At 34.0% G+C, this 21,300-nt stretch overlaps 2 protein-coding genes across 2 annotated transcripts; one reads left to right on the plus strand and one right to left on the minus strand.

Moving 5' to 3' along the window:
• The first annotated feature begins 8,172 nt into the window (after positions 1-8,172).
• LOC114370641 (RING-H2 finger protein ATL70-like) lies at positions 8,173-9,164 on the plus strand. Its single transcript, XM_028328032.1, has one exon. It carries the CDS (start codon positions 8,415-8,417, stop codon positions 8,919-8,921), a length of 507 nt encoding a protein of 168 aa, XP_028183833.1. The 5' UTR covers positions 8,173-8,414; the 3' UTR covers positions 8,922-9,164.
• A 5,395-nt stretch (positions 9,165-14,559) lies between these two features.
• Positions 14,560-15,746, minus strand: LOC114371348 (uncharacterized mitochondrial protein AtMg00810-like). Its single transcript, XM_028328814.1, has 2 exons — positions 15,630-15,746; positions 14,560-15,474 (listed from the first exon to the last, which is right to left on the minus strand). The coding sequence occupies exons 1-2, from the start codon at positions 15,744-15,746 to the stop codon at positions 14,560-14,562; spliced, it is 1,032 nt and encodes a 343-aa protein (XP_028184615.1).
• Between the last annotated feature and the right edge of the window lie 5,554 nt (positions 15,747-21,300).

Raw genomic sequence — 21,300 nt, forward strand, 5'->3', positions numbered from 1 at the left:
AACCAAAACCTATGGTAGAGCAGATCAACAAAATCTATAGTCAGGTAAGCCTAATCTATTATGCCTATAGTCAACTACAGAAAAAATAAGGACTGACTCCCGCCAGGTAAAAGAAGTAACAAAAAAACCATGGTTAACTAATTTATCTGCACAAGAATTCCTTTCTCTACAAATATGAGAGAGACAAAAGTTCATCTTAGAAACTAAATTCAAACAATTGAGCCAATGATTTCTAAGATTCCAAGGGACAAAAGAGTGCTTCGAAAAGGCCTACACCACCATAGAAGAGTCACACTTGAGCCAAAAGGAATGCCAACCCTTTTTCCAAGCTAGGTCAATGATAAATATCGCTCCCCAAATCTCTGAAACGAATGTTGTGGAGGAGCCAATATTGCTACAAAAACATCCAATAGCTCTCCTAAGGTAATCTCAAAAAAGACCTCCATAGGCAGTAGGACTAGGATGACCTTGAGTAGCGCCATCCAAGTTCCCTTTAATCCATCCATAGAGAGGAGGATACCAAGAAATATGATGGATGGAAAGCCCTTTAAAAGGGGTGGCAGCAAATTCCAAAGTTCTTTAAGATTGAAAATTCCTGCATGGAGGATTTCAAAGTGCCTTTAGAGATGCTCCCTAAAAGAGAGGTGGAAAGAGAGATTAGAACACAATTTATATGTAAAGGGATAGATATATTTTGGAAGCGGATACTATTTCTGGAGTGCTAAATGGCCCAAATTGTGTTTGCAATCCCAACCAAGGCCATGTCTCAGAGCTGGCTACTAGAAAAATATTCGCAGCAAGATAAAATAGAAAGCAAGGATGATAAATTGATAGAGCAATTACACTCACTTGAAAGCCAGTTCTAGAGAGAAACTGCAAATGGCACTAAAAAAAGAGGTGCTTGGTGGTTTCAATGTGGAGCAACAAAGGTTGCATTGGGAGACTATCGTGCAACCTCTTTTTAATAGGATGTCATTCCCACACAGGAAGTTGAAAGCAATCTTGAGTGTGAGGCTTCTAGAATCATATTTCTCCCATATTAGCTCATTAGGCCGATGACTAATAAGGATGTCCATTTGGACTATGCCAGCAACTAAGTTAAGAGCACAAATCTGGAGAAAAGGTGTGAGGTTCCAAGAACCATTATGTAAAAAATCACTCACAGTATACTTAAGAGAAGAGCTGATTCTCCCTGGCAGATTCAAAGCTTCCCCTACCATATGAGGTAGCCATGTGTTGCACCAAAAGTTAATAGATTTCCCATCTCCAATAACCTAGGATGAGTGTAGCTTGAACATACCCAATTTGCTTTTAATTTTATGCCATATGGATGACTTGATATATTTATTTATGTTGAAGTTGAGGAAGCGGGCATGACAAAGGTTTTCCCATTGAGTAGTGGCGGTGTTGAAGTCCCAAAAAAGCTTCATCATGTAAGCTTCGTTAATAAGGCAGATATCATAAATGCCTAACCCCCCCCCCCCCTCGAACACATTTTCCGCCAGCTAACAGTTGCAATTTTTTTTACCTTTAGGTCTCCTGTCCATACAAAATTGTATAGCCATCTACTCACAAGCTTGAGGAAAGAGATCGGTCAGAGATAGACTTGGAAGATATAAAGAAACAATTCTTGGATGATTGAGTTTACTATTGCACGCGACCCATGATGGAGAGCAAGTGGCCTTTTTAAGAACTGAGTTTAGACTTAATTTTATCCGCCATCAGCCTTGAATGGATAGCTTTGGGTTTACCTTTGAAGATAGGGACCCCAAGGTAGTTAAAAGGAGTTGGCCTTGAACAAAAACTAGCCTAGTAGAGATGTGCAATCTGGCTCTAGAGAGGTTACCGACAAAAAATCTACATTTATGAAGACCAAGGTGTTGTCCTGAAGCATCTCCAAATCTTAGGAAGAGGTCCATTAAGCTTTTAAGGTTGTTAGCATCACCTTTACAAAAGATAGTCAAATAATCCATGTAGAACGCGTAAGAGGGATACTTAAAGTTCCTTGGACCCGCCATCAACTTGAGTTTACCCGCAACAACTGATTTGGAAATGTCACGACTAAGAACATCTTTCGCAAGGCAAAAAAGGAGGGGGGAGAGAGGATCTCCTTGTTGCAAGAGAGGAAGCCCATTGACTTGGCATTGATAGCGAAAAAGAGCTTAGCAGAGCTGAGGATAATTCCAACCCAAATACAAAAAATGGGAGAGAAGCCAAATGCATTAAGCACAATCAAGAGGAATGACCAGTCTATTGTATCAAATCCCCGACTTGGATAGGGAACTATGCGAGTGACCTACCTAATCTTATTGTAGAAATTTTCAGGATCAGTGATTAGATCATGCAAACTAGAAATGTTTTTTCTTGTATAAAGGAAGGGATTACTCAATCCATTTCCATATCGATCGTGATATATATAATAATTTGAGCACCCATTTCAAAAGCATATCCAATTTTTGCATAATAGGGTTATGAAAATCCCTGCTTTTTAATGTCGAATTTCAGAACCAGGTTGCCCCCAAAAGTCTTCTGATTAAGGAGATCTATGGCTTCTGAGGTTATGCCAATACACTCGGTAATGTTCCTTCCCTACATGAAGCCTTACTGCTCCTCAGAGATGATCTTAGGGGCTACAGAGGCCAGCCTGTCCGCTAGGATCTTAGTAATCACTTTGAATTGGAAGTTGGCTAGGGCAATTGGCCTATAGTCCTCTATTTTATCAGCACCCTAGAACTTTGGAATGAGAACAACTAGGTTGGAGTTGAGATTAGGCAAAAGCCAAGAATTAGCAAAAGATTGCATCACCGAATTATAAACATCTTGATGAATAATATCCTAGAATGCTTGGAAGAAGCTCCCTCCAAAACCATCTAGGCTTGAAGCCCTGTAACCATTCATAGCAAAAACGAGTCTAACTTCTTCTTTGATAGGCAAATTAGTGAGCATACACTTGTTGTCAGAGGAAGCCAAGGAGAGAATTAAAGTAGCTATGAGGTCATTTTCAACACAATGATTCTCAGTAGCGTATAAAAAAAGAGAAGTAATGGGTCACAAGCTATTGAATATCATCACATGAGGTAAAGATGTTATTGTCTACTCTAAGGATGAACATCTAGTTCATCTTAAACAAGATATCGATAATCGGGATGAGAAGTCCACATGGAGTAAAATTTGAAAGAGGATGAAAATGTGGTAGAATCAAATTTAAGGACAACTAGTAAAGAAAAATGGTTTGATTGACTTCTGGTAAGGTTGCAACAGGATAAGGAGTCCCAACTATCCAGGCAATCATCGTTATCGATGGCCCTATCCAGGTGAGCTTCAATGTGCCTATTAGTATGACGACCATTTGACTAGGCATAGAGAGCACCAATGGTATCAATGTGGTTAAGGGCACTGGCATCCGTCCAAGCCTGGAAATTATCATAGGAAGCGGGAAGAGGGAGACGACCGCCTCTACACTCATGCTCCCTAAGTATAGCATTAAAGTCCCTTAAGAAAAGCCAAATACCCTGTAAATATTGTTGGAGGGTGGTAAGATCCATCCAAAGTCTTCTTTGCAAAACATGATTAGTATTGGCGTACATTGTAGAACAATAGAATATTTTTTCGTTCCAAGAAACAGAGAAGGTTATGTGTTGAGAAGAAGCATCCATAAAGGTTGGATTAAGATGGCTTTTACATAGAAACCATAACATAGGATTGTTTGACATTCTTTGATTAGAAATCTACGGATTCAGACCCATAAAGTTCGAATAATAAATAGGAATACTATTAAAGTTAATCCAAGGCTCTGCCAGCAGTAAACAATCAGATTTATGAGTCAAATAAAGCTCCTTCAAAACCAACTTGGAAGGTTGGTTTCCTAATCCTCTTACATTCCAAAAGAGGATATTCATGATGTATTCTTCTTGTGGACGACTCTCAAATGAGTTGTGGATTTACGGCTAGTGGACTTGGTAAGCTTAATTTTTTTTCTTCTTTTTTGGTGCTTTGAAAGGACCTCTATGAACCCTCTATTCTCGTCCTCTTCCTCTTGGCCAGATTCATCATGTTCCTCATCCACAATGTCAGCCTAGAATTTAGACACTACCTCGATGTCATTTTTCAAACTAGAGGGAGTTATAGTAAAGTTAAGAGTGTCAACTACGACTTCTACCTTACCTGAAGAAGACATTTGAACACCTTGTCTGCTAGTTGGGGGAGAGCTTGCACCCAGAGGGGGAGTGGGAACAATATGTCCAGGGTTTGAATCAGATTCTGCATCAGAAATATGATAAGCATTCTCTAGGTTTTGTTGGGTTGCGTCCTTGCAAGCCTTGGTAGGCATATGGCGAGCACTAAGCTTTGGAGCCTGCTTTTGGTTTTGGTTGGAGGGGCCAGGTTCTTGTGTTTCCTCCTTCAGAGCTTTAGCAGGAGATATGCGAGGAGCCTTTAGAGGATTTGCAGTGCCTTGCGTGATGTTGGCTATGGTGGCAAGAGCAAAAAGGGGGAAGCCTTTCATAGACCACAAAGACGAAGAAAGCATATCCTTCTCTTTCAACTAAGATTTCCTGGTGCAATTTAGTAGAAAGATCGATGTCCACAAGAATCCTCACGTAGTGACTGAAGAGGCGCCTCCAATATTCCAAAGGAAGATCGCAGAGTTAGACCCAACATTGGGTATGCAAGATACCTGGGTTTAGGTTCTAGCCATCCACTGCCCACACATTGCGAAAATCTTCAGGGGATGCAAAACTGAATTCGTAGTAACCCTTACCCAGGGGGATCACACTCCAACGACTTAGAGGTTTCTAGAGTTTACCAAGCTTCTAACTCAAACCTGAGATTTTTACGAAGACAATTCCTTTGGCTATGCTCAGAAGTTCGTAAAAGCTGTTCTTACAGCCATATAACCCTTTCTTGTACTTTTTTTTTTCTTCTGAGATCTTGATCGATATTGATTCACCCTTCAAACATGGCTTACATAGCTGACTAAGCGGGATATCTAAAGTGTTGCATAGTGCTTCAGCAAAGGATGGGGGCTGAGATGGTTGTTTGGGAGGTGGTGCAAGCGGCCAATCGAAAGAAAGGAAGCTCCATGAACAAATAGGGTCCATGGAGGCAGAGAGGTGGAGGGGTGACGTCGATGGGGTTAGAGGGGGATAAACCCTAGCAAACCCATATGTCTTGAAATAAAATTGAATGTCTACTTCGTATGTACTCAGTATTAAGCCATTTGAAAAATCATATTTGTACAACAATTTGTATTATTGACTGATACCTTTGGTTGTAAATTGTAATGTTGTTTTTCCAGGATGAGATCACATCTTGTGGTTTTATCCTTGTGCTTTAATAATATTCTTTTTGCAGTCTAATTCTTTTTTTATGAAATTGTATTTTTTAAACCAATTTGATATATTGTAAAGTTTATAGACTTATTTGTTATTAAATGGTCAGTACAATTAAATTATCATATCTTTTACACATTCGAAGATAAAATTTAAATTTTTTATCTTTCAAGAAATAATTTATTACTGTCTTGTACTTTTAAGATCAAAATAAAAATTTATCCTATAAAAAATATTTTAGTTTTTCTTTTTCATGGTCATTTATAAGATTCAAAAGCATAATTGAAAGTTTAGGAAAAAGTAATTAAATTATTGAATCATATATTTGTTTATATGTAAATATTAATTATTAGTTTGTTAATTTTTAGGTTAAATTAGTTTTTAGTCTTCTAATTTATTTTTTAGATTTAATTTAGTCTTATAATTATTTTGGTGTTTAATTTATTTATCTAATTTTTAAAAATGATTCAATTTGATTTTACCGTCAAAATTGAGTTAAAGATGTTAAGAAAATATAATATGTAGCGATTTAAAATCGTCACTAAGTGATTTTAAAATATAACAAAATACACGATGCTATTAAAAGAAAAAAAGTAATAAATTAAATAAAACTTAAATAATAAATTAAAAGACCAAAAAATTAATTTAACATAATTTTTATTAATAAGAGTGGTTATATCTACAACTTTTTTCCTTTAATTATTTCTTAATCACTCGGTCAATTTTATATCTTTGATACTGGATCACAAAAGTTGTTTGTTTGATTTACTATATAATTTATGGCTCTATTCAGATTGGAAAATCATTTATTCGTTAATATATTAAAAGAAATACAAGATTTGATACACTATTAGCGTTTTGTTTTTTGTTTTTCGTGGTCATCTAACAGAATGAAAAGCATAATTGGCCAGCAGTTTACACCCTATTAGCTTCCACATGTACACATGGTTTCTCGTCTCCCTGGCAAGCCAAGAGGTTTATGCAATCATTAATCAAGTGGAAAGAAGAAAAAAAAAGCCACGCTGTCACAATCATCTCGTTGATTTAACAATTTCATACGAACGCAAGTTATTGAACACCAGGGTTAATAATTAGAATTTTTGTTCCTCCATGAGTATTTCTCATCTCACTGACCAGATACTAATCTAGGGTTATTTCCTGACCCGGCTGATCCAAAGAGTATTCGTATATGGTGGAGACCAAACACAATACTAAAAAATAAATACTTAATGTTAAAAAAATACAATTAATCATTTAAAATAAATATTCATTGTAAAAAAGATATAATTAATCATTAATTTTAAAAAAATAACGTTCAAAACTATAAATATGGATATCCATTATAAATTACAAAATTTTCAAAATCTGCTCTCCTTATTTTAACTTGTACATCTCACCTTACTACCTTACAAGTTACAACAGTCGGATCATTTATTATTATTTTTTTATACTTTCAATTTTAAATACAAGGACTGATCCATACGCAATTTTGTTTAATCTTACGTAGTTTGACTTTTCTAAATTTAAGGATTTCTTATGAAATAAATAATATTACAGTATTAATATGGTTGGTGATGGCTTTAATAAAAACAGGTGTACCCGGACAATTATTTTTTAATTATAGATCAATCTTGCTGCACGACAGAGAGATAGTGTACACTTGGCTTTACATAATGTACACTTTTCTTAACATATTAGTTATTATTAGTTAAAATTATTCAAAATTACAAAATTATCATTAGATAAGATGTAAGATTCATAATTAGGTGTGATTTTTAAAAGATTTAAATATTTTTTATTCCTGAAAACTATTCAAATTTTATGATTATTCCTTCAAAAAAAATTTCTTTATGCTTGCTGCCTAAAAGTTAATTTTATTTTTTGTCTTTTTTTCCTGCTGTCAGACTTCGTCAAATAGTTGCTGACATATCCGATAAAAGGACATGTCACGTGCAAAAAAAATCATGTTTTTCAACTTTTTAAATCAAAAAACATTATTATTCTACATAAATAATAATGTGAGTGAGGAAAGGAATTTTTTACCTCAGTTATATTATAACTAATGTAGAATAATTTCTACATCAATTATAAATATAATTGATTTAAAAGGTTAAAGAATCTTCTACATTTTACATAAACATATATGTGGATAATTGATGTATGCCTTTAATGGACAAGTCAACAATCATTGAACCTAACGGTAGAGAGCAAAGAAAAAATTTAAATTGTAGAAAACAATCACAAAAAAAAAAAATTCAAGAAACAATTGTAAAATTTGGGTATTTTTTTAGAGATCAACAATATATTTAAATCTTTTTAAAATAATAAATTATGTTTTGAATATCTATACTTTTAGCAAAACTTGATTTTAGTTCCCAAACTTCCCTTTTGATCGATTTGATTCTTAAACTTTACAAAAATAATATTTTCGTCTTTCTTCACTATAAAAAAAACCATTTCTGAAAATGAGAGACAAATTAAGACTAATACCAATTTTTATAAATAAAGACAAAATATATTTTATTATTTTTAAAATATTTCAACCAGTAGAATGTGATACTAGTATTTCTAGTTAGATTTGATCTATATCTATAGTCATAATAACTGGCAAGCGAAAAACTAATAAAACTTCATCCACAACTTTCCTAGTAATGCATGGAACGTGGGCACTCTCAACGATTGACCACTGACAGATAAGTTTTTCTAACCTAATGCTCTTTGAAAGAAAGTTGTGAACTAACGTTGACCTGCACCAACTTGTGAACATGTAAACATAATCTAACGTTGAGAAAGTGGAATGAATTCACATGCAATGCCTCATTGGCCTTTTCTTTACTTAATCCCAAATACAAGTCTTTCCTTGATTCAAACGTAACTCTCAATTTCTTAGCCCCCTTCCCTTCCTTTCCCTCGTTGACTTTGTAACATAATATCTTTCAGTAGCCAAAAAAACAACCAATACTTCATTCCTAGGGAATCTCATTCTCATCCATCACCATGGCTAACATAAACACTTTTTTCAACCCCTTTCAATCCAAAACAATCTTCTAGCAAGCACTTTTTCATGGTTTCATCATCATCAAGATGAACAACACAACCGATTCCGGATTCCTCGGCTCCAACAACACAAGTGGCTTTGGCATGGGGATAGGAATCTCAATTGGAATTCTTCTCCTCATCACAACCATCACACTCACCTCCTACTTCTGCACAAGATCACAAGTGCCAACTCCTCCAAGGAGAAGAACAACAAGTAATTCCAACCCACAATTCCTTGAGCCACACCACACAATAGTTGATGTTGGCCTAGATGAAGCCACAATCATGAACTACCCCAAGATGCTCTACTCTGAAGCCAAACTAAGGAAATTTGATTCCACTTCAACAAGCTGCTCCATATGTCTTGGAGATTACAAAGGTTCTGATTTTCTAAGGGTGTTGCCTGATTGTGACCATGTCTTCCACCTTAAGTGCATTGACCCTTGGTTGAGGCTGCATCCAACATGTCCTCTCTGCAGAACATCTCCAATTCCAACACCTCTGTCAACTCCTCTGGCTGAAGTGGTCCCTTTAGCAACCAGGCGAGATTAATTCATAGTTTGAAATGTTCGTTTTAGGTCTAGCATCTCTTGATGGAGGCAATCCTGTTCGAGCCTGATATAATCACCATGGGATAGTTTGAAATGTTTTTGCGTTGTAGTATTAGTACACTAAGTTTGAGGTTTATCAAAATTTCATAAAGTACTCTATTGATTGATTCTATATTGTAAATTCTTCTCTTGTATCCTTTTTCAAAACAACAAAAAAAATGTTGACAATTGACAAATATTGGTTCATCATGAGTAGAAGATACTAGAAAATCCTGGAATTAATTCTTCATTTTCTCCATTGCTTTAAGTTTGGGAGCTTGAGAACCTGGCAGAGTAATCAAAATTAGATGCAGTTAGATGAGTGTTCTAGTTTTATAATCAAAATTAAAGTTTCGTCTAAGTATTTAGCATAATAAAGAATTACATTAAATGTCAACATAAATTATCCAAGTGAAACTCCAATTCTAATTGAATAGTAATGCGGAAAAGGCGAAAACACCTTAGGATCTGCATGTAAGTTTTCTCCTTCTTAAAACTGGTCTTGTGAGAGCAATAGGGACATCTATTATTCCTATAAGATTCTGCTTTTTAGACAAGTCTAACACCAGCTTATGTTACCAAACAGTTAATACTCAGGAATATTGACTAAAGTACAACATATAGGCTATAGCCGCTTCAGTTTCTTAGTCGTTTGACACAAAATGGTTGTTAAATTAGAACATATTTTCCTAACTCCAAAAACAGAAAAGGAAGTCTAACTATGTTAGTTGAGAAGGGTGCATAAATTGTTATAAACCTTCTGACATTGTCTTCAATTTCCACGGATAAAAGAAGAAAAAGAAAAAAAGATAATCAAAGCAAGAGATATTTCTTTTGCTTGCCAGACATACATATTAGTTGGCTTCAATGCAAGTATAAACCTGCTCAACTTTACTAGCCTCTAAATTCTATCCTTTTTCTTTTGTCCTAAGATCAGGGTATATGTAAACCACAAGCCTTTGCTGATATAATAAAATAACAGAGCCATACAATTCTAAAATTACCTATTATCTATTTCAAAATGGAATAAAAATCCAGATTGAATTTTAAAAATAGAGAAGAAAATAGAACATGAAGCCACTGTTAAAACTAGTGTACGAGAAATATAATTTTTTGGCACTGATTTAATAAACTTATTCATAAATACTTATAAAAAAGTATTCAGCAAAAAAAACTTATAAAAAAGAAAATAAGAAGATAAAATAAATTGAGCTTTTCACTCAAGATAAAATCACTTTATGCACCTTAATTTTAGGATAAGTTAGATGATAGAGATTTTATAAAATTTACATATAAAAGTTAATTTTAACTTGTGAGAGAATTAAAACCATGAATTACCAATGAAATTTCTGATCCATAATTGCGAAAATTGTGTCATAACACAGGAACAACTGAACAAGGACTTCGTATTAAGCAGAACCACAATGGAGTTGTTTGAAACCTGTATACATAGGATAGGAGAACAACATCTCGAAGCTAAACAGTAAGAAAGTAACACTAAAAATCACATTAACCTTGTGTTTGGATCAAGAATTTCAAAATTTCAATGAATTTGAAATGTCTAGAATTTGAATTACTTTGATTTTAATTTCCTTCATTTTTCAAATGTTTTGTTTGGATAAATCAATTCAAATTTCTTCCATTTTAAATTCTTTATTTGGATAGGGTAATTCAATTTCCTCTATACGTAAAATTTCAATTTTATATTTTAAATAGATGAAAATTTAATATTAAAATTTATAAAAAATAAACAAAATTTAATTTTGAAATATTAATTAAAAAGTATTTTCAATTTTTAATAATTTATAAATACAAAATATTGATAATTTTTAATAATTTACCAACGTCGGCTAGGGTTTGTTTGACTGACACCGCCTAGGGTCTTTTCGAACGACATTAACCAAGGTTATTTTTAGCCAACGTCGGCCTAAAAAATCCTAGCAGGTGTTGACAAAAAAATCTACCCAATATCGGCTAAAAAATAGCTTGGTTGATGCCGACCAATAGAACCTACCCGATGTTGGCTGAAAAATATCATTGGTCAATGTTGGCCAAAAAATCCCTAGTCGAAGTTGGCTAAAAAAAATAGCTCTGACCAATGTCGGACAAAAAACCTTATCAAACATCGGCTATAAAATAGCCTTGGCTGATGTTGGCTAAAAAATAGTTCTGATCGATGTCGACCAAAAAAACTCTAGTGGATATCGACTGTAAGAACCTAGTTGATGTCAACTAAAAATAGTCATGCTCGATGTCGGTCAAAAATACCTAGCTGGTGTTAGCAAACAAAACCTTAGGCAACATCAACCAAAAAACCTAGCTAATGTGGTTAAGAAATAGCTCTGGCTGATGTCATCCAGAAAACCCTAGTCGATGTCAGCAAAAAAATCCTAACCGACGTCGCTTAGAAAATCTACTTGACATAAGGCAAAATACACTAGCTAACATCGGCTAAAGAATAACCCTAGCCGATATTGGCTAAAAAATAGCTTTGGCTGATGTTGGCTAGAAAAACTTAGCTGACGTCGGCTGAAAAATCCTAATAGGTGTCTACTCAAAAGTTAGTCATGACTAATTGTTCCGTCGGACTAAAACTTGTTCGTGGTAATAATCCGTGATGCTAATCAGCAAGTGTACTGAGTCGCACAAGTAATATAAAATGGTAAGAATCGAGTATCGAATCACAGGAAATTTGTTTCATTCAGAAAATATGCGTTCAGATGAGCAAACATTTGTTTAAAGCTAGTAAATATTAAATGAGGTTTTTCTCTACAGTTCTAGTTAACTACAAATTTAAAATGTCTAAAAGCGAGAGGTACAATCAGTCAAGTAAAAATGTTGGGTCATTCTAGTGAACCTACTTTGATGTTGCTAAATACTTTTCTCTATTTAATGTTGTTTTAGTGTTCTTATGTTGAAAATAACTACCCAAACCAAGATCCCTCAAGTGAATGAGTCTAACTCTATTTAAACTTCGTCCTTGATCCCTCAAAAAACTTAGTTTAAACGAGTTGGATTAAGATTACAGCATAATATAAACTAAATCACTACACTCTGTCCCCAGACATACAGTTATCTAGCCTGCTCTATCAAGTTCTAAGGTTTTAAAGCACTTTCCAGTACTAAAAATCCTAACTTTACATACAAATAGGTGATCAAGCCATAAGCAAGCAAGAAATAAGTGCAGATAGAAGCAATGAACACATAAAAACAACTTTAAATAGATAGTGGGAGAATATTACATCAAATGTTCAGCAGAAATCCCCAACAAGAGGTTTAGCCTTCCATTGCAAGTAAGTAACTTTCAGCACAAAGGATATATTTTTGAAGGAAAACTAAGGTTACAAATGGATGAGGATGTCTCCTCCATCCCTAGAACCCTAAAATCACTCCTAAAACCTAAACTCTCTTGAAGGCTGGAGCTTTGCTCTGTTTTTCGTCTCTATGGGTGTGTCTCTTTGTTTTCTCTGGTGTCTTCTCTGATGTTTCTTCTTTTCTTAACGCCAACTTCAGTGTTTTAAAGGCTCTTGGACGTTTCAGATTCTGAAGGCTCGCTTAGCGCCATTTTCTCGCTAAGCACGAGTTAGTGAATTTTGGCTTAGTGAGCTCAACGGGCTATGCGTGAGAAGGGACAAATGACTCATTGAGCAAGCTGACGGCGCGCTAAGCGCGGGCATCTGAGATAGATCCTCTTCTAGGGTTTCCCTATGCGCTAAGCGGGCTAAGTGCCTCGCTTAGCGGATGTCACTTGCTAAGCTTATATGCCTCGCTTAGCGAGACACCAGTTGCTAGACCTTCTCTTCATTTGGCCTGAAACTGAAGTTGATTCACATTAATTCACAAAAATGGGAGTATCTGCTGAGCAAAATCAAACTAACCATGAAAATATGTACAAATCCTACAAAAAGAACCATAAATTGAGGGAAAGATGTTAATTTCATATAACTATTCAATACAAAAGTTAGTCGTAAATGACGACTAACATACTCCCCCAAATTTAAAATTTTGCTTGTCCTCAAGCAAAGAAATAACAGTTTACTTGTCCTCAAGTGACAGAATTCACAGTGGCTAATCAAAAGATGTGTTTGTTCCAAAAAAATTCAATCACATGACATAAGTAGCAAGCAATGCTTCAACCAATAGCTCTTTACAAAGATATGCAGAATTTCAAAGATATGAACATGATTATTAAGTAGCACAAGTGAAATAAGCCGACAAGCAAGACAGATATCAAGGAAGGTTCATCAAGCCAATGCCTCACGGTCACTGTTTCTCTCACAAGCACAAGTGTTTAAGGCAATTATCCAATTCAACAACCAACACAAGTCTCAACTTTTGAATTTCATCTCATGACATACAATCACAAACACATAAATTGAATCTGAAGAACTTTCTTGGCTTGTAATTTGGCTGGGCTTCAAACAATTCTTGGTTTTTCTAGGATGCAAAAGCTTAGGTTCTAGGAGAGCATTCATCCTTAGATCAACTTTTTTCTTTTTATTCCAGCTTCTATTGACTTGTCACATACATTTAAGGCACTTAGATTATGAAACAACACACACATACTTTTATTCTTGAAATATCTCCATTCTTTTTTTTTAGCAGTTTTTACTTACTGCTTCTTGACACAATTTCTGTGTGGCTGTTATTTGTCTCACCCTAATTACCATCACCCAACATCTTTCCCCAAATTTGGGACAAATTTTCTTTGAACCATGATGCTCTCCTACAACCTAAGCAAAGGTAGATGGAGATTATAATTCAACAAGCTTAGGGTTTCAACTCAATCAATCATATTCAAGCTCAAAATGGGTGCAAGGGATTCATCATTCATGAACAAGGTAAGCTATTTGGCTAAGTGGCTAATTCAATCAATCACGACCTTCATCATTTCCAAATTCATGCATTCATTTAGTATTCAGAGATTCATGCAAAAATCGGTACTCAATGCTAGTCGTCCTCTCACAATTAAGGTTCACACAACTCACCGGGTTATGGCTAATGATTACCTTCACAATTTTTCTGTCAAACAAACTAACAATTTCACTCACATGTTCCTAATTTATGTTATTTCTCTTCTAATTACCGCATATTTATTCAAAGCATGTGATCTTCTTATCAATTCAATTGAATGTTTACAAGATTAGTTATATACACAAACTAAACTATGGTTAGAACATAAGCTAACTAGAGTTAACAGAAAGTTAACAACTAAGCTAACAGAATTAGTTGCTAACTAAGGTCCCAAATGGAAAATAAAGAATACAATTGTTGTAGAACTTGTCTAATCCTAATACCCTCTCTCAAGGTGGGCAATGTATATTAACAAGGCCCAACTTGCACACATTCTGCTTGAAAGGATTAGGATACAAGGCCTTAGTGAACACATCATCTAGTTGACATCCAGAAGGAGCATGGGACAATAGAATGAGACCTTCTTGAATCTTTATATGAATTAAATGACAATCTACTTTAATATGCTTAGTTCTCTCATGAAATGAGGGATTCTTGGCAAGCTAAATTGCAGACTCACTATCAGAAAAAGTACAAAAAGGAACAAGAATAGGAAGATGAAGATCATCACAAAGGTACTTCAGCCACTATAATTCACAAGCAAGAGAAGCAAGAGCTCTATACACAGCTTCAGTAGAACTCCTAGAAATTGTGGTTTGTTTCTTAGCTTTCCAAGAGATCAAGGATTTTCCAAGAAAAATACAATAACCAGTGATTGATTTTCTGCTAACTGGACATATCGCCCAATCTGAATCAAAGAAGACTTGGATCTTCAAGTCATTATCAACAGAATAGAATAGGCCTAAGCCTGGAGATCCCTTCAAATGTCTCAAAATCCTTAAAGCAACTTGTAAGTGAGGAGTTCTAAGCTTGGAAACAAATTGACTGACATGTTGAACAACAAAAGCAATGTCTGGTCGAGTATTGGCTAAGTTATGGAGTCTTCCAATAAGTCTCCTGATAGAAGTGGCATCTTCTAGAAGATCTCCTTCATCAGAATTCAATCTAACAGAAGCATTAGCAGGAGAATTGGCTCTCTTGCAACTAGTAAGACCAAATTCAGAAAGGATTTCCAAACAATACTTCCTTTGATTAAAAACCAAACTAGCCTTAGATCTTGCAACCTCAAAGCCTAAGAAAAACTTCAAATCACCCAGATATTTAATGTGAAATTGATCATGAAGCTGCTGTTTGACTGAATTGATTTTAGCTAAATTATTTCCAGTAAGTACAACCTCATCAACATAAACTAATAATGTTGTAAAAGAAGAAGCAGTTTTCTTGACAAACAAGGAATAGTCTGAAGTACACTGAACATAATTAAGTTGAAGGAGAGTAGAAGACAACTTCTGATTCCACTGCCTACTAGCTTGCTTCAATCCATACAATGATTTTTGCAATTTACATACAAGGCTAGGATAAAAAATGTGCATGCCAGGTGGAGGTTTCATGTAAACCTCATCATAGAGGTCTCCATATAGAAAGGAATTATCCACATCAAGCTACTGAAGATACCAATTGTTGGCAACAACAACTGACAAAAGAAACCGCACGATAGTTGACTTGGCAACTGGTGAAAAGGTTTCAAAAAAATCAACCCCTTCTGTTTGTGTAAAACCTTGAGCCACTGGCCTAGCTTTGTATCTCTCCAAAGTACCATATGCCTTATAGTTAACTTTGTAAACCCATCTACAACCCACAAAAGAGGCTTGCCTGAAGGAAGCTTAACCAAAGACCATGTTCTGTTAGCCTGAAGAGCATGTAGTTCTGTCATCATAGCCTCTCTCCAACAATCAATTTTTCTTGCCTCTTTAAAGGAATGAGGCTCAGGATGAGCAAAGATGGACAAGCAAAAAGAAGCATGATAAACAAAACACTTAAAATAAGAAAGAAAGGATTACAAAGGATAAGGAGTTGTAAAATGAGGAGAAGAATAAGAAGAAATAGTGCCACAGTAGTAATCAGACAAATAACCAGGAGGTTTTTTGAGTCTAGTTGAGAATCTGATAGGATCCGTAGTGATTGGAAATATGTCATTATTAGAAACAGATTTAGTAGAAGAATTGGACAAAAGTTATAGTACTTGATTCTTATAAGATAAATGTTGATGAAAATCTTGAGTTTGAGTAGAAATATCAACATCAACAAGAGAGTCAAAATTGGAAAAATCAGAAGAAACACCATTGAAAGTACCAGTATCAATGTTGGCAATGGTAAAAGGAAAAACTTTCTCATAAAAGATCACATTTCTTGAAACAAGAAAAGAATGAGAGTGGAGATTAAAAAAAAAGAGCTTTTTGTACCATTCTTGTAGCCAAGAAAAATGAATTTGGAAGCCCATTTATCAAATTTAGTTATGCCTGAATCCAAAGTATATGCAAAAGCCAGACAACCAAAAGTTCTGAGGTTTGAAAAATTAGGTTTAAAACCAAAAACAAGTTGAAAAGGGGATTTGTTATGATTTAAAAAGGAGGATGGCAGCCTGTTGACAATATAGACAACATGTCTAATAGCATAAGACAAAAAATGAATAGGAAGCTTAGATTGAAACAACAAAGCATGACCAACATTTAAAAGATGCTGATGTTTTCTTTCAACAATGCCATTCTGCTGAGGAGTCTCAGGACAAGATGTCTCATGAAAGATTTCATGTGTGGCAAAAAAATATGTTAAAAAGAACTCCTTAACATTATCTGATCTTAATTTCTTCAATTTTACTGAAAATTGGTTTTGAATGAGGAGAATAAAGTTTTGAAGCACAGTTTTAACCTCAGCTTTAGTTTTTAGTAAGTAGATCCAAGTGAATCTACTATAGTCATTGACAACTGTTAAGAAAAATCGATGGCCTTCAAAAGAGGGAATAGAATATGTACATAGCAAAAAACATTGATACAGTTCCAGTTCTTTCCACAGAATCTTCAGACGAGTATAATACTCAGAAATGCTGGAATCAGCTTGCTTACAACTCTGGATTTGATCTTGATAATCAAAAGTGTGAAACTTGTCAGAATTTGAAAAATGATCCTTGAGATCTTTCTAGATTTCAAATGCCAAATCCATCCACATCACAAATTGCTTGATCGAAGGACTCATGGAACGAGTGAGCCATGGCATCACCATGCGATTGCAACGCCTCCAAGCTTCATGCAATGGATCTGTTGGCGGAGGACAGGGAAGTGTGCCAAAGAGAAAATGATCTTTGTTCTTGGATTCAAGTGCCACAATCATATCACGTTCTCATTGATGAAAGTTGCTTTCGGTCAACGGTGGTGAAACAAGAGCAACGACAGGATTCTCTTCGGGATGAAGAAAATAGGGATTGGCAGGGTTGACAAGGTGATCGAAAGTTGAATGCTGATTGTTAACAACCATGGTTGATAAAAAAGAAGACAAGAAGGATCAAAAAAGGAAACTGAATCTCAAATAGAGAAAGGCGGAAGAATGATGAATGAAGATAGCTTCGTGTACAGGGATGATACCATGAAAGAAACTCTAACAGAAATTGGAGGGAAAAATCAATTTCTGGAATGATCTTCTTATCAATTCAACTGAATGTTTACAAGATTAGCTATATACACAAGCTAAACTATGGTTAGAACATAAGCTAACTAGAGTTAGTTGTAACTAACTATAAAACTAACCAAAAACAGAAAGTTAACAACTAAGCTAACAGAATTAGTTGCTAACTAAGGTCCAAAACGGAAAATAAAGAATACAATTATCGTAGAACTTGTCTAATCCTAATAGTAAATAGGGCTCGTGTCAGGAGGACCTTCACCTAACCAAGCTTGACAACCTCATCAAATGCTTGGCATTCCAAGATTGGTGTGAGAGTATCCCTTTGAGAAGGACTATAAATTTTCTATGATGTGAAACTTGAAATTTCTGTGAGTGACGAGGAACTGTACCAAGTTGTAGAGGTGTATGGATCCATACAGAATCAAAGATAGTTATTATCGAAGTGAAATCAGTTGACTACTAGAATGAGAGTTGAATAATGACACAAAAGTTTATTAGATTATTTTTTCACATAAGCGCACTTTGTTTTTGATTTTTCTTCTCAAGCTTTTGGCTTCAAAATTAGAATACTTATAGGAGTAAAAAATTTTCTTTTACAAGTATTTGGATAAAATAATATTTTAGAGTAAAAAGCTTCAAGTAATCTTGTGTTCTACTACTTTAAATCCTACGCTTAGAATCACAAAATCTATTAGACTTTTTTTTTTTGTTTTTTGTTTTTACTTTTCTTGCTTGGAGTAGATGTTGCTTCTAAACAATAAAACAATTTTATAGCCTTTTGATCAAATATCAAAGTTACTCTTTTCAAAAATAATTTTTAAGCACACAACAACAAAAATAAACAAGAAACAACAGGGAAGGAAACAATCACACTAAGAAATTATACAGATTCACCTCAACCTGAGCTATATCTAGTATCTACACCTATAGGCTTTTCCCACTAAGACCCCAGTTAGGAATCACCCTGATATTCTCTAAGCATCTGAAGGCTCTACTAAAGTATTTTTTTTTCAAAAAGCCTCTCTCGACTTACATCCTCAGTAGAAATTGCTACCAAACTCACACAACACTTGTTGTGTTCACATTGAACTTCAAAAACAATAGTCTTCTGACTTCTCTTCTGCATTCTTTCCTCTAATCTTAGTTTCCAGTATTGACATTACCTTAGTGATAATTAAAAATCAAAATTGATTACCTAATTATTAAGAATAAATTCTTTTTGAAGTTGAATTATTTTATTCTAGTTTAGGTACTTCCTTTTACAAAGATTTTGTCTAATTGAATTGACCCATACTTCTATGATAACTATGTTCAATTAAACTTCATAATAACTCATAAGCGCTCCTCGTAAAACCTAACATTATTTTTTGTGATTTAGATTTTACATATAGATTCGTAAAATTCCAACAATTTGGTTCATCTTTCAGTTCTTTCCAAATTATCTAAAGGGTGTAAACATGAGACCAACAAATTTACATGAATTAGCTCGATAATAATCAAACTAAAAGGAATTCAAACATTAATAAAAGGGGGAGAAATGATCAATTTGAAATCATACTTAATGTATCATGAGCATTGCCCTATCCCAAAAACTAAAGAAACAATTCAAACATACTAAATGAGAAACCACAAAGATGAATCAAGAACATTCAAATCGGGAAAGAGGAAGAGAGACGATCCTTGTGTCATTGCTTATGCCCAAGGTTTCCCTCAGTTGGAGACTTTGTAAAACAAATTCTAAAAGGTCTATTTAAAACCTAAACAAGTCATGGGTCAGAGCCCAATTTAAAATTTAAAAATCTGCATATAGAAACTTTGATGCTCTCACATCAATGTGGCTATGCCCATAGAGGTGTTGGGAAGGGGTTGAAAGAGCTTCTTACGGTTTTCATTAGCATATGCCTTCAGCTCCTCCAACATTTTCCTTTACGTCTTGAGTTGGGCATCATTCATGCTTTTGATTAGCGTGACCAATCAGAAGTGTTCCTCTACAACATTCAACATACCATTAAAATCCTTTGTGTGCTTCTTCTCCATAACAATTTTGTTAGACAAGTTTTTAAGGTGCATGTGGAGCTCATGCTCATCTAAGCAGTCCTCATTCAACTCTAGATTGAGGAGGATAGGTGGGCCTTGTGTCATATAACATTGGATAATAGAATCCACACTAGGGTTGTTGAAGGAGAAAACCCGCATACCAGGTGAGAACATAATTACAACAAGATCCACACCATAAAGGGTGGTAAGCTCACTTGCTTTCTTGAAAACCCCGGTGCGACGCTTTGAGAACGTCACTCAAAGGTTACACTTGTTGCTCATCTTCTTGATCTTTTGCGGACTTTGGTATTCTTAATGATGTTGTTCAAGTGTGGCACATTTTCTGAATCCATGGGTTATAGGCTATGCTATCTTATGTGATATGAAATATGACAAGAGGTTGGGTTCAATTTATAGGAATACTTAGAGTGTGGTTTGGCAAACCAATTAACACGCCTCTATGAACTTGCTAACTTGTGTTTTGAAAGCTTTATATGGTATTCATTCAATTGTAGTTGTATATTAACCTTCCTTAATTATTTAACATTTGGGATAAATATATGTACATTTGCAAGTAAATGTTTTTAAGGTACTCTCCATGTACACTCTCAATCTTATCATTTCATTGAAAAAAATTGTTTAATATTCTCTCTGTCCCTTTTTTATAAGTCTCTCTTCATAAAATTATTTATTCCTTTTTATAAGATATTTTTTTAATTTCTAGATGCATTGTTTATTTTTTCTTAAAATACCCTTAATTAATTAACAATTTTTTAACTAGAAAATTAATAAAAACTAGGAATTAAGGAAAGTAACTTTTTCTCTCCCTTTTTAAGATTGGATAATATGAATAGCCTTAAAAATTATTCTCTCTCCAAAATTAATTAATTAGATGAGAAGAGATTAAGTGGAAAGAGAGATATTAATTTTTTTAAAAAAAAATTAAGTATAATTTTGGAAAAACAATACAAATAATTGACAACTTTAATCTAATTAACTACTTTTTTAGAGGTGTGAATTAGTTAAAAATATATTTAAAAATAATGGAGGGAGTAATTAATTAAGAAGAATAGGTAATTGTTTACTATATGTCAAAAATGTTTTGGTGCACCTGACTTTATACTTACTTTGCACTATAATGTATTAAATTTAGAGTTAATATTAATTTCCAACATGTCATTGGTTCAAGTAAAACTATGCTTAGATTTTTTTTTAAAAGTCTTGGTCTTGGATTTGAGTTTTAGGAATGACAAAAACAAAGTCCGAAGGAAAACCTTACTAAAGGTTGCTAGATAAGTTTTTTTAGCAAAGAATAGTCATTAATAAAACTAGTAGATATTTTACATTTAATACAAAAAAATCATATAGTAATAATTCAATTTATACTATATATTTTATCAAATTACTACAATATATAATTTATTAATATAATAAAACAATATATTAATTATTATAATAATTATTTAATGTAATAATTAAATTAAATAATACATTAATTATAATGATTTTATTAATTAATTAGTATAACAATTAAATTTATACTATATTAAAAATATTTTAACAAAATTCCAATTGAGATGTGTATTGCATTTAAATTTAATATGGGGTTATAAGATTAACTTAATGGTGAAGGAAGAATGAAAGAGAAGGAGAGGTCATGGGTTTAAAATTCCACTAACAAATTAGCAATTAATAATCTAATATTTGGCCAATAAAAAAATAAAAAATTTAAATTTAATATTCTGTTGAAAATTAAGTATATTAAATTACTA

This window comes from Glycine soja, chromosome 10, assembly GCF_004193775.1.
Source record: "Glycine soja cultivar W05 chromosome 10, ASM419377v2, whole genome shotgun sequence".
Taxonomy (NCBI): Eukaryota; Viridiplantae; Streptophyta; class Magnoliopsida; order Fabales; family Fabaceae; genus Glycine; species Glycine soja.

Coding starts and splice junctions, on each gene's coding strand:
- LOC114370641 (XM_028328032.1), top strand. CDS start 8,415: ATGAACAACACAACCGATTCCGGATTCCTCGGCTCCAACAACACAAGT.
- LOC114371348 (XM_028328814.1), bottom strand. CDS start 15,746: ATGACAGAACTACATGCTCTTCAGGCTAACAGAACATGGTCTTTGGTT. Junction 15,475..15,629: donor AGTTAACTATAAGGCATATG/GTACTTTGGAGA, acceptor TATCTTCAGTAG/CTTGATGTGGATAATTCCTT.